The sequence below is a fragment of the Paroedura picta genome, chromosome 3 (assembly GCF_049243985.1).
Source record: "Paroedura picta isolate Pp20150507F chromosome 3, Ppicta_v3.0, whole genome shotgun sequence".
NCBI classification, from domain to species: Eukaryota; Metazoa; Chordata; class Lepidosauria; order Squamata; family Gekkonidae; genus Paroedura; species Paroedura picta.
This window is the reverse complement of record NC_135371.1, coordinates 122,572,367-122,586,012: the sequence shown is the minus strand read 5'-3', so window position 1 is coordinate 122,586,012 and position 13,646 is coordinate 122,572,367. Positions and strand designations below refer to the sequence as shown.

Below are 13,646 nucleotides of genomic sequence, written 5' to 3'. Positions count from 1 at the left end.
CTTGCAGGCTGAATAAATCAAAATAAGGACTGTCTGGAATTAGGGTTGCACAGAAAGCCTTCTAGAAATCCAGTCAGCAACTACCACATTGACTTCCACTACCACAAACATGTGAAATTCTTCCAAATCAGGCCCTGCCTGTGTTCCTGTAGAAAGTCACCCCTAGCTGAGTGACATGCAAAACTGAGATGGAATAATGCCAAAATAAACTGGAGACATGGGGAAGTTAAAAAGCCGCTTGATGTGCAAGCGTATTGTGGTTGACCAGTCGAATCTAGACTGCCTATTTAAGAACCACTATGCCAAATGGACCTTGTGACTTAGCAAGTATGCACAGGATTGCTGCTGTGAAGCAATTAGTGCTAGGAACTTCTGGACAAGAGTTTTTCTGGGAGGGGGACGTTAGGTTTGCATTATTGCAAGCAGCAGCTGCTAAAAAGCCAGATAGCAGTTCCTTGAGCTGGCATATGGGTCAGGGATGCGACATGTCAAACAGAATTCATATTAGCACTCCACAAAACAGCAGTAAAGTCTGTTATATTGAAATGATTCCCACTAAGCTCTCAGTGCCATGGTTTCCCCTCAATGGTAGTCATTTTTTGCAAAACTCTGGTCTATGAATAAAAAGCATCCCTGATGAATCACCAGCAGAAATTCTGTAGCCTACAGCAACATGGAACAGGAAGATACTTTAATGCATTCTCACAAACTCATGCCAATTTTGTGGTTGACCAGTCAAATCTAGACTACTTCTCAGGAGTGATTCAGATAAATCAACCAAAGCAATTCCCAAGATCACAGTAATTTACGGAAATCTAGCTGTATACGGTAATCCACTCAGATACCAGAGCAGCAATCAATTGTCCCTAGAAACCGTGCCAGTTTTACATTAGGGTTCTTTACTCTAGTATTGATAACAGGCCCATTGTCTGATGTTGGGCATGACCCAGCAAAACGTAGGAGCACTCTTACAGAAGGCAAAGAAATCCTACTCCCTTCCTGAAGTGTCAGCCTCACACTCGGCACAATGCAACACATCCAACCACGCTTACAACATCAAGACCATTTTTACCTCCCGTAAGTACATCTAACAGCCTGCCTCTGCCCAGACCACCACTGAGAGATTGTTCCTTGGAGGAGAGGTGCCACACCCAAAGGCCCTGGGATTAGAAGGTTATTGGGTTATGCCTTTGACACATAGGTAGCTTTACTTCAGTGTGCACTTCATAAAGTCAGTGTGCAAAGGGGAAAGAGAATCACAGTGTGGTCCATGAGGCACTTCTCTTGTGGAGCAGAAGTGAATTACACTGTGAATTACACTATTTCTTATTATAGAGCAGGAAAAGCAAAAGGTACACATTGTGGATTCAAACATCATAGAATTCTGTTAGGTAAAATAGCCACACCACTCCAAACTACAGTACATTTTGCTCAATCTACAATGCCCAAACATCCTTTGCAGAGAGTTCTTAGGACACTAGTAAGATTCACTGTGAAGCATGGCAGCTAGAGTCGAAGACTAGGATCTGGATGACCCAAGTTCGAACCCCCACTGCACCAAGGAAGCGTGATGGGCCAATCACATAATCTCATCCCAACCTACATCAAAAGTTGGTGGATGCTGTGAGAAAAAAAAATGGAAAGGGGAGGGAACAATGTTGTAAGCCACTTTAAGTCTCAATGGGGAGAAAAGCAGGGTATATATATTTTTTAAATGCAAACAGAGGAAAATTAACTGCTATAGTGATTAAGTTCCACCCCATACCAAAGTGAAATTGCTGTTCTAATTGCAATGCATTTTGTAGGCCTTCACATGTCAAATGGAGGGGAGAGAGGTGTGGCAACAAGTTGTGTCTCTGACCTGTGTGGGTAAAATCTGTATATAGCATACCCAAATACAATTTTATGCATGACAGGATCTCTTCATACAATCAGGACCCCTGAATATTTGCCCACACAGAGACCTTACACAAAATGTCTATAGGTGGGGAGCCCACTGTCACAATCTTTCTGCATTGTGTATACTGTTTGAACCTATGAGAGAGGCTGCCATGGTAAAAATAGTTTCACCCTCATGCTTCTTGCATTTGAGCCCCTTAAGGCCCACAGAACACTCAGTGGAATAGTTATACTTTGTGAATGTTTACAGGATCAGGCTGCATACAGCAGCATGTCCACCAATTCAAAGCACAGTTGCTTTTCCACTATGAAATAGATCATGATCCATTAGGAAGAACAAAACGTCATCTAGAATAAAGATTATTTAATGGACAGGTCAAAACAGAAATGGTTAGTGCTAAGAGAAGAGCAGTTGGGCTGCCCCTACATATGACAACCAGCATGATCTACAGACTAGAAAAGAATGGACTCTCAAATTACGCCTCAGGAAGGGTTGCCTTCTGCTGCAATCAAGCTCAGGTTATACAAACAAAAGTTCCAAAATAAAAGCGTTTAATAGTAGTTGTGACTTGGGATTTGAAAGGAAATTCTCTTCCATAGTTCTGTGAAACTGGGAACTTCCTGTATGTGACTATCCACTGCTTAAAGAAGTAATTACCAAGCCTTCCCCAGCTGCGTAAACAGGGTCCCTGATTTTTGGAACCTAATGAAGAGCATCTTTTATTTGAAAGGCCAGCCACAGTCAAATTTTGCCATGTATGACTGACATTCAACTGTCCTGCCTACCATGCAGTTATAGCCATGGGGAGGTTAATGCCACCAAATGCTGATTAAGGACATAACTATGGCATATAAATCTGCTACATTCCCACAGACTCTAGCATCAGCTATTCTGAAGTGGGACCACTAGGGACCAGCACTGAGGCACACGAAGAAGCATTACTAGTATTCACACACCCATTTTTGCAGAGTTCCATCTCCTGGGAAAATTTACTTTGCTTATACCTCACATTTCTCCTCTATGGGGAACAAACACAGCTTGCACCATTCTCCTCTTCATAACCCCCTGTGAAGAAGGCTAGGCTAAGCATGTGTGAGTGGCCCAAGGTTACACAACAAGCTTCCACAGCAAACACGAGCTTCCCAGATCCTAGTCCAACAGTCTGACCACTACACCAAACTGGCAGTTCAGACTCTTGGCACTGTTACAATGCCCCCCCCCAAAAAAGCCACTCAGTGTAGAGCATCCTCAGTTCTATTCCCAAAATGACTGACAGAAACCTTTGAAACCCAACACATCACCAAGTCCCACCAATGAATGCATAGCAGCTATTTGGACTTGACAGCTCTCCCCTGGTTCTTCCACATACTTCCCACAGGACCCTTCTACCACATGCTCACCCTTAATTCTCCATAAAGCTCCTGCAGGACCCCTTCCAGCACATGTTAAAAGTAACTAATGGGTTCAGACACAGCAAACATGCTGGAATTCACTGATTTCATGAAGCCAAGGCTTCCATACCTATGGAGCTGGGGATTTTACAGAGACATGCTGTAAGTTAAGGAACGGCTCCCAAATGAACCCATGCCTTAAACTGAGTCAGAACCTTGTCCTACTAAGGTCAGTACTGTTTAGTCCGACAAGCAATGTCTCTTCAGGGTCTCAAGCAGAAGTCTTTCATATCATCCTTTGATTCTTTCCAAAAAAATACATCAAATAAGAGAAGATAGTAAACTTGGCCTCTTCCTCCCACAATATCTGTACCCTGAAGGAAGAGAGGAAAAGAAGATGCCCTTTACGTGGGCTTTCTTGGCCTAACTATCACTTGACCAGGGGTCTCTCATTACCTAGGTGGGCTCCCTACACTGGAAGGTCAGTGTGGTATAAAGGTTAAGAGTGTTGAACTAGTAGCTGGAAGACCCAGTTCTGAATCCTCACTGGTGCCATGGAAGCTTGCTGGATGAATCTTGAACCACTCATACACTCTCAGCTGCCCTGACCTATCCCAAGGGGATAAAATGGAGAAAATAAGGATATAAGCTGCACTGGGTTCCCATTGGGGAGAAAGATGAGTTATAAATGAATGTTGTGATAACTAAACACCACCTGAGATTAGGAATTATGTTTGGGTTTATTTCACAATTAACACTGTATGAGATATCCCACATTTCATCTGCTCATAATCTTTAAAGTATGAGAGCAGGATATGATTCTCAAATCTTAATAAACTACAACTACCTGCAATTCAAAAGGCAACACAACAAGTCTCCTAACATTAACTAAAATGACAGTCCTTTGCATAGCCGCCATCTCTGAATACTTATGCTCTTCTTAGCCCATTGCCCTCCATAACATTTGTAAGATGCAGTTGATGCTCAAAAAGATACTGTTAGTTTTGGGCTTATAGACAAAGGATGAAACCTTAATATGCAAGAATCAATTGAAGTTCTGCTCTCAACTTCTGTTCCATATGAGCTTCATTGCTACTATGTTATAACTTAAATTTCAATGCAAATTAATGGCATTATAATATAGTTTAATATTTAAGAAAATGAAAATCAATTTCATTAGAAGCTTCATTTTCATTAGAAGCTTCAGGTAACTAAAGACTGTCATGAAAAATTAAAACAGAATGTATGTGGGATGAATAGCACATAACTGGGCTTAGTGCAATACAATAACCACAATAATACCTTCACTCTACTCCAAAGAGCAGGAAATGCAAATTCAGTATTAGAAAAAATTAAATCCCAAATGCCACAAGAAAAAGTGTGTTGATTGAGCTTCTTATTTGCTAAAGACTGTTAGTACAATTGTCGCAATGTGCTTTTTTGACTGGGCTCAAATTAAGGTCACACTGTACTGCTGTCATCTGAATGCTTTTTTCCTGAATTTTTAAAAAAAGAAACAGCTGAAGAAAGCTCCAGTTTGGAATATAATTTCATATGGAGGAAGGTATTCTTTCTCTAGGGCTATTTTCCTTATCAAAATTGCACCTGCACATGCTTAGATGCTTAGGGCTGCGTTGAGCAGGGGGTTGGACTAGATGGCCTGTATGGCCCCTTCCAACTCTATGATTCTATGATTCTATGCACCCTCCCAGCTGGGTTTTGCTCTGCAGACACAGGTATTTGCACCTTCCTCTTCCCTCCCTCCACCAGGGGCCAAAGCCAGACAGGAGAGGGCAAGCATTATAAGAACAGCCTGCAACAAAATAGACAAGTAATGTTTCCTCCAATGTGGACCTCCAATCAAGACTGTAGTTTCCCCAAACTGCATTGAATTTAAGGAAGAATGGTGGGGGGCCATCCTTTTGAGGGTGGAAAGCACTGTCAAGTCACAACAAGGCAACACCAGAGGGCAACCTTTCTCAGCTTTTTGCCATTGAGAAAGCCCTGAAACATTCTTTTAGCTTCAAGAAACCCCAGAAGTGGTTCCATATGATTGGGAAGCAGAGCTGTGCACATGCTCACCCAGAGCCCCTCCCCTTTCCACCCACCCCAGCCCCATCACTGGGCATTTTGAAAAGGGAGGGAAACAGGTTGACATGACCATATATTGTCATATCCCCCGATAAATGCTGAACAATTAAAAAAATTATATGAAAAATTAATTAACTCTCATCCATTCAGGAAACCCTTCAAGGGTTATCAAGAAACCTCAGTGTTCTACAAAACCCCAGTTGAGAAAACCTGCCATAGGGTTTCAAGGCAAAATGCCAGTTGGGATTCTGTTCTCAGAGGGACCCAACATGAAGTCTTACTATCCCAGGTGCCCCTCAGTCCTTTGTGTATTAGAGTTAATTAAAGAATACCTGCATAAACACAGAACAACTGCTTTAACTGGTGGTATACCAGAAAATTCTCTGATACGCTGAAGTTCAGAAACAACTACCCAAAAGAAATGCAGTTCCTCAACAGGGAGCATGCCAACTGACATGAATGGGAGAAAATTCTAGGCAGGGGCTGGATGCAAAACATGGGGGAAAGCATACAAATGACAAGCACCTGCCACTTTCACACTTAATTTTGAAAACCTATCAATCTCTGCCTGACCATCCACCTGGGGGGGGGGGGCTAATGGTGCCTGGTTTTACATACAGTCAACTTGGCAGTGTCAAGAACTTTGGGCTGGATGCAGGAATTAGTCAGTAGAAGGTGATGAAAATTATAGATTTTTGTTGCTTTCCATTCCCTCCTCCACCACCACCACACACAAGCAGTCCTTCCTGACCCCAAGGCACAACTTTATTCAGTTGTGAAACCTGCATTCAGTTGAGTAACAGCTGCAGGAGTTATGAGACTGCAATGAGATGAAATGTTTCTTCTCTCTGCTTCTATCTGCAGAAGATCTGGCCCAATTAATGTTACAGGCATGAATGCTTGTGATAATTAAAACACCCACGAAGACTTATGATCCTGGTGACATGACAGCTGGAAAAGGAAGCAACATCCACCATCTATAAATGCAGGAGACAGCTTCATTTTATTAATGACTTCCAGTGAGACACAGCAAACCCACACGTAGAAGGGTGGTTTGTTCTTAGGTTGAATGCACAGAAAAGGGGGCTCCTGCTCTATGAAGAGGAGAATGCGACTGAGGCAATTTACAATCAAATCACCATGGAGACAACTATCCCGTTACTTGTCCCTGGTGCCCAAAGATCAGAATCATGTCCTCTACAAACCAAGAGGTTCCATATTTAGTTATCATGGATAACAGTCTGATGCCATCAATTCTCAAATCTGTTGTTTATTCCTTTATCAACTCTAAGCTAATTTGCTGCTATTTACCTATCTCATTTGCTATTCCAGCTTACCTTCATTTATTGCAGGGTTATTTATGCATTTGTTCTAAGTAGCCCATGTGGCAACTAACAGACTCCACATTTGTAACCTTTAAGGAAATCTGTTTCACTGTAAATAGGTGTGCATCTGGACAGGCCTAGTCCCCCAGTTCCTGCTGATGAGCTTAATTTTGTTGATCTTTGGGCTGACACTGGATTCAATCTTCTCTTTTTTAGCTTGGATTTGTAAGCTTATTTATGACAGTTCACAGATCTCGATCACTGCCTTAATCCACTAACACAATCATAACTATTAGCTGTTCTGCATCTTCATTCTAACAATTAACACCTCCCCATATGTTACTGTTTAGGATATTTTGTTTCAGATGAAGTGTGCATGCATATCAAAGTGTATACCTTGCATAAAACTGTTAGTCTTAACAGTGCCACTGGACTCAAACTTTGTTCAATCTGATGCTATACTACTTATGAATTAAATAGTACCAGTCTTATCGCCAGATCAACAGGAAAGATATGGAGAAAGGTGGCAACTGAATCAGCCTTGCTGTTTCCTACCTTCTAACTAGCTTTGGTGCAATACTCCGTCAAAAGCTTTTAAAAAACTGAAAAATAACCATACATAAACTATACAGTATAAATAGAATAAAATATTCTGTGGTTAAAACATCCTTGAGAGAAAAAGGATTCTTTATGATCACCAAAATATCTGATGCCTGAACTAACCTACTCCCGAACTGCTGGAATGCGGCACTTCTAGTTACTAAGCCTTTTTCAATCTTTTGACTGTGGAGGAGCCCCTGAAATAATTTTTCAGGCTTTGAGGAGCTCCAGAAGTGATGTCATCTGACCACATTCCCTGCCACACCCCCATAAGTAACATGTCACTAGAAGTGACATCACCACCTGCATTAACAGGCAGGAGGAGGATGGAGGGGGGAGAGAAAGGAGGCGGTTTAAGGTGGGAGGAGGCATGTAGGTTCTTCCCTCCTCCCAGGAACAGAAAACACAAGAGAGCTCACACTCGGGACGGGGACCAATTGAAGCAGCCAGTTCCCTAACTTGTAGACAAGTAAAAGTAATTTTCAAGCTGGCGATGGCAAAAACTTTAAACAATATAAACTGTTATAAGCAGAACGAGTTCCTAGGTACAACAGCCTCTTTTTCATTTTCACTTCATCAGTGAACTTATATTTTAAGGCACATTATCTTGGGTCTACTAATATCAAAAGCCCAACAAGGTAACCATCCTGGGAATCTTATAAGTGACCCACTTGTGGCTGAGTCCATTAAGGCAAGAAAGGGAAAGCTGCAGACCCCCTATGGAACTCCTGTGGACCCTCAGGGGTCCCGGGACCCATGGCTGGAAATCCTTGCTTTGGAATATTTAGCTACAAGTTAATGTGAAACAAATGAACAAAACAAAAGTAATGAAATTAACAAAGATTTCTCTCTCCCCCCCCAGTAATGCTGTACTAATGGCCACACAATGATTGAAGTTATGTAATCCTATGGCAAATTAGGACCCTTTAGCCACCTTTCCAACATGATTCTCCTTAACAGATCCCATTTTCAGCCTTACATTATTCATAATTTCAATGGAGATTAAAGGGGAAAGAGAAGGATGGGGCAGCTAAGTACATGGATGAGCAGCAATTTGAAACTTCATCTCCTAACTATGGTCAAAATATGGAACAAAAGCCTATGATTTTCCAAGGGTTAAGCCATTTCAAGCATATGCCAAAATAGCAGGTAGTTTATATAGCATGCAACTACAGATTATCATATAAATTTCCAACAGTTGATGATTTTTAGATTATGAAACAGTCCCCATTTCTCAGACAACTAAGCTGGGCACATCTGGAATGGGCGGCCCCTAGAGTGGCCACAGCCAACAGCCAGCCGAGCGGGCCAATCTGGACTCACCCAGCAAAACTGGGCGCTTCCGGATTGGGACAGCCCCCACAGCCGTTGGCTGCAGCCGCGGCTCCTGCTCCACTAGGCCCTTCCCCAGCAGCTGCCGCACCACCTGGACACTACATCGACGACGCGCCCCCCCGTGAGACCTCCTGCTGCTTACCACCCCCCTCCTCCAAGGCCCTGCTGCGGCCACTGCGCCTCCCCCAACTGGCCTTCTGTCCCATCATGGCCCCCCGCCCGCCGTGATCCGCCCTCTCTGGACCCTTGGCCCAGGAGGCCCTCCCACCGCATGGCACACCCGCCAAAACACCTCCCCAGGCCAAGGGGCCTTTCTCCGCCAGCACGCTCAGAGGCGGGGGCCTCTCTGCGGCCCCTTGCAGCAGGAGGCCCTTCCGTTGCATTGAGCGTGCCCCTAAAGGCCTCCCCAGGCCAAAGGCCCACTTTGTCCAGGTGCAGCCAGCAGTGGGGGTCTCTCCCCGGCCCCTTGCCCCAGGAGGCCTTTCTGCTGCATCGAGCATGCTCAAGAAGGCCTCCCCGGGACAAGGGACCACTCTCCACTGGTGCATCCAGAGGAGGGGTGCCTCTCTAGGCCCTCTTGGGCTGGGGGGGGGCTTCCATGCATTGCACACACACCGAGAAGCTTTGCAGACCCTAAGGGCTACTCTCCACCAGTGCGCCCGGCAGAGAGGGGCCTCAACATGGCCTGTTCCCCCTGGGGGGGGGGCCTTCCTCTGCAGCGCTGCTGTGCCAGGAGGCCTTCTCGGCCCAAGGGCCCACTCTCCTCTGGTGCGCCCGGCAGCAGGGGCCTCTCTATAGCCCCTTGCCCCAAGACAGCCTTCCACCAGTGCCTCTATGCCCGCGCCTGCCGGAGGGGGCTGCCGTCCCCCAGATGTCGCTCTGCCACAACCCGGCTCTCGGGGGGGGGGGTACAATGCCATAAAGCCAGAAAGAACAGGGTACAATGCCATAAAGTCCACCCTCTAAAGCTGTCATTTTTTCAAGAGGAACTGAATTCTGTTGAATTCTGGAGATCTGTTATAATTCCAGGAGATCTTCAGACCTCACAGGTAGGCTGGCAACGCTAAGGACACTGCAAGACACACAATGGCAGGACCAAAAGGATGGGCTTTTACTCAACTGTAAGCAGAACAAATTATGGACTAGCAGGTTACAAAAAAGCCAATAAATATTTCACAGGGGTAAGGTGGAACAAGGTACCAAACATGATTCTGAAAAACGACAACACTCTCAGCCAAAGTTCTCACCATTTGTGGATGACGTTGAGCAATGAATTCCCTCTAAGACCCCTGGTCCCTGGGTGCAATTCTGCCAAAGGTCTGTTAGGCGCACACTGCTAGTGAGCCATTGCTGAAAGATAAGGATAAATTGATAAGATGAGGAAAACTCAGCAGCAGCAAAAGCCTCATGCTAAACAGATACATTTCCTAGGGAACTTTCACCAGACATGGTTGTTCTCACCTAATTCTGAACTCTGAAGGACTATTTTAATTAAAAGTCATCAGCAATTTACTCAATTTTTCCACAAAGTTTATAAATAAAGGCCTTTTTTGTCAAAATCATATACACAAATACACATATAATCACTATTCAGAGAGAAAAAAATATCTGCTTTGTTGTCTCATCCCTTTGACTTCATTGTGGGGGATGAAATCTCTTTTAAGTCTTTGCCAAATCTCACAGGGGAAGGGAAATCCATTTCCCTTCAACCCTCACCTCCCAGTGGCAAGGCTATGAGAACTCTTTTGCAGGCACTCCCAACACATCTGTTAGGAATTTGGAAGTATTTTTATAAGACTTTCTTGAAGAGCGTTCAAACAAGGCTGCCTAGAGTTGAGCTAGCTGCTCATACAATCAGTTTCATTTGGCCGGTTCCATTTCTCTGCCTAGGACAACCCAGTAGTTGTGTGCGCTTGTGTTAAATAAAAAACTGGAAATGGCTAAATTAATTAGATTTAATGAAACCAGTCAATCCAGTCGCAAGCAAACTTATTCAGACACTCCATGATTTCAGTGGGGTTTATTCCTAAGTAAAGGTTCCCATGGAGCTGCAGAATAAGGATCCCTTACTTGGAAGTATTGCCACAGACCGACATAGAAGTGAGGTCCAAACAAAACACACCTAGAACCAGATTCTAACTCCTGTTAGACCACAGTTCACTGTGTTTAATGTGAGGCACTAAAAGATATTTATACTTACATTGACGATGGTAGACACGAAGAGAAGGACAAGAACTGACACGTGCAATACAATGATCCCCAGCAACAAAAGAAGCATTTTGGCAGAAGGTCTCGGACTGATCTGGAGAGAAAGGGAAAATGCCTTTAGGTAAAAGGAGCCAATTTTAAAGAGTAGAAAGTGGAGGGAAACCTATCGTCTCACAGTGAACAGCAGAGGGAGCAGCTGAGATGGAAAAATAAACATTGTTAAGAGTTGGTGTGTAAGAGGGCTAAGCACCTTCATAAAGTATGTCTCAGCTTCACCAACAGAAAAAGTTAAAATGCAAACAGAAGGTCCACAACTTTTTTCCTGGGAAAGCTGAAAGCACTAGAGAGTCATGAAATAAATTAGTGTTGACTGTCTGAAGGGCCTGAAAAGGGCAATTACTTGAAGTAAACCAGGTGCTGGGCAAATGGCGGTGTTCAGAAAAGAGCAGTGATTCCCGCCAAATACAGTAGAAAGTCAAATACAGTAGAAAGAGCTGGAATAAATGCTGAAAACTCCCCACCCATTTATCCTTAAAACTTTGCACACTGGTTTATTCCCTTTCCTGGGGTTCGATTTCCATTTCCCCAGATTTAAAAACCATCTGTCGTATGGTGAACACTTCCTATGCTGCTACATTCCTCAAAGTTTCCATTTAGTCAAGAAGCTCTCTTCAGAAACAGCCAGTGGACAAGAAATAAAACATCTGTATTCTGAAGGGGTGTTTAAGAAAGGACTTCAAAGGCAAAGTAAAAGCCAAATAAAGGGACTGTAAAAGCAGAACTAAAAATAAGAATTTGAAAACACAGCCCCCCCCCCCCAAATGCTTAGACCAATCCTCTTCTGGCTGGGATGGAGGTGAGGAATGGAAAACCGTTATGCCACAAAGCCCCCATTCTCCTCTGAATAATCCACATGCTGCAGCCGCCTTCAACCAGCAGCCTTCTTGAGCTCACCCAGCCCAACGCTCCCCACCACAGCCAAACAAGTCTGTTTGGACAACCGCAGAAATGCCCCCAATGGCGGGACAGAATCCCCACAGAGGCTCGTCAAGAAGTCTTTCAAAGCTGGTTTCCTCCTCCGAGCTGGCGGGTGGATGGCGGGACACATTCTTTAGGGAGGGCGGACAGGAGGCGCCAGCCAAAGGCAGCCAGGAAAACCCGGGGCTAGCAGAGCGGCTTGCCATATAGAAGGGAAGCAATATGGGGGGGGGGGTCTTGGCAATGGGGTGAAAAGCGATCGAAAAGGAAAAGGTATATTGGGGGAAATGTATTTTAAAATGCCATTCACGGCTTTACACACTCCTCACGAATCTTCCAAGCGACTGTAGAAAGGGTGGAATTCCGGCGGCGGGAGGGAGGGAGAAAGACCTACGTGTTGAAGAGCTCCAAACCCATTTCTAATTATATCCAGCCCAGCCCCAGCCTGGAGTCGTTCACTTTCCTCCATGGAGCGCAAAGCAAAGGAGCTGCGCGTCTCCCAAAGCGGGAGTGGAGGCCGAAGGGCTCCTCCGGATCGGGGCGCGCCTGAATCGATGTAAACGGCGGGGGGAGGAAGGGGGGAGGAAGAGAAGGGCTGTCGATGCCTGCTCTCCCAAAGGCAACGGGCGCGAAGCCGAAGGGCACGAAGCCTGCGGCGCCAGTCGGAGAAGCTCTGCCGCCGCCCCACAAGCATAAGCGACTTACTGTCCTGTCACCGATTGCTCGCTCCTCTTGCCCGAAAGGCTGCGGGTCCGATCCCCAGGCGGCTGCCCGCGCGTCTCCCCGTCAAGCCTGACTGAGCCCGGCAAGGGGCGGGAGCTGGAAAGTTTCGCGTCGAAGGAGGAACAACGCCCCGACTGTGGCCGGGCGCCAAGCGGGGTGTGCCTACCACGCCGGCTCCAGCAGAAACAGACGCCGCTGCCTCCTCTCGAGAAAGGCCTTTTTTCCGAGGGGGGAAAGGGCGGGGGAAGGGGTCTGGGCTGCTGCCTCCACGGGGGCCTGCGCCGCCAAAAGCAGCTGCCGGGAGAGCGCCTTCCGACCCTGTTTTTCGTGCTCGGACCCTTCCCCAGAATCCACGTGGAAACCTCGCCCGGCCTGGCTTCCCCGCGAAACAATCCTTCGCGATGCTCATGGCTTCAGGGCAACCAAGAGGGCACGGCGGTGGCGTTCTGAGCTCCGGGGCTGCCCGGGCAAACAAGGATGCAAAGGAGTAAGTTTTTATCCCCCGCTTTGTTCACTACCCGAAAGAGTCGCAAAGCGGTTTACAATCGCCTTGACATCCTCTCCCCACAACAGACACCCTGAGGAGAGGAGGAGAGGAGGGGGGGCTGAGAGAGCTCTGCGAAAACAGCCTTGAGAGAACCAGACTGGCCCAAGGTCACCCAGCTGGCTGCATATGGAGGAGAGGTGCGAAATTAAACCTGACTCGCCAGATTAGAGGCCGCTGCTCTGCCCCCACGACGCTACGGTGAACAAGGCGAAAGGCCCAGCCTCCGGAGGGCACCAATGGTCCCCACTACCCTAAGCCGGCTGCCCGATTGTCGTCAACTACCGCCACAAGCTTTCCAGGGCGAGGAAATCCCGGCGCCCCATTCATCCTGACCTGAAGAGATCTCAAGGCTCTCGCCCTACAACCGATCCCCGTCCATTATCCCCGAAGGAAGCACGTGCGTCTCTCTCTCGTCTCTTGAAAAATCGTTCTTCTCCCTCGCCTGGTCCGAGCGCATCGCTCCTCCTGGGCAAGGAGATCTGGTTCTCCCGCTTCTTTCCAAGTGGTCCGTACCTATACCAACCTCCCGTCCCGTTTCCTTTTCAGGT

At 46.1% G+C, this 13,646-nt stretch overlaps 1 protein-coding gene and 1 long non-coding RNA gene across 6 annotated transcripts in view; one reads left to right on the top strand and one right to left on the bottom strand.

The window, feature by feature from the left end:
- The window catches only part of PMP22 (peripheral myelin protein 22), a 35,606-nt gene that overhangs the window by 21,447 nt on the left and 513 nt on the right, over window positions 1–13,646 (bottom strand). For 2 of the 4 annotated variants that reach the window (XM_077327549.1, XM_077327550.1), the window contains exons 2-3: window positions 10,843–10,944; window positions 9,890–9,992 (exon numbers count right to left, since the gene is read on the bottom strand). In XM_077327549.1, coding sequence (XP_077183664.1) covers window positions 9,890–9,992; window positions 10,843–10,920 — 181 coding nt within the window. In that variant the 5' untranslated portion in view covers window positions 10,921–10,944. Of the gene's footprint in view, window positions 1–9,889; window positions 9,993–10,842; window positions 10,945–11,804; window positions 11,924–12,533; window positions 12,692–13,646 lie in introns of those variants that run through there. The other 2 variants (XM_077327548.1, XM_077327551.1) reach the window with 2 other exon arrangements.
- The window catches only part of LOC143832726 (uncharacterized), a 62,370-nt gene continuing 61,585 nt past the window's right edge, over window positions 12,862–13,646 (top strand). Inside the window, exons 1-2 of one of the 2 annotated variants that reach the window (XR_013229379.1) lie at window positions 12,862–13,038; window positions 13,125–13,644. This is a non-coding gene — a long non-coding RNA (uncharacterized LOC143832726). Of the gene's footprint in view, window positions 13,645–13,646 lie in introns of both variants that reach the window. The other variant, XR_013229378.1, reaches the window with a different exon arrangement.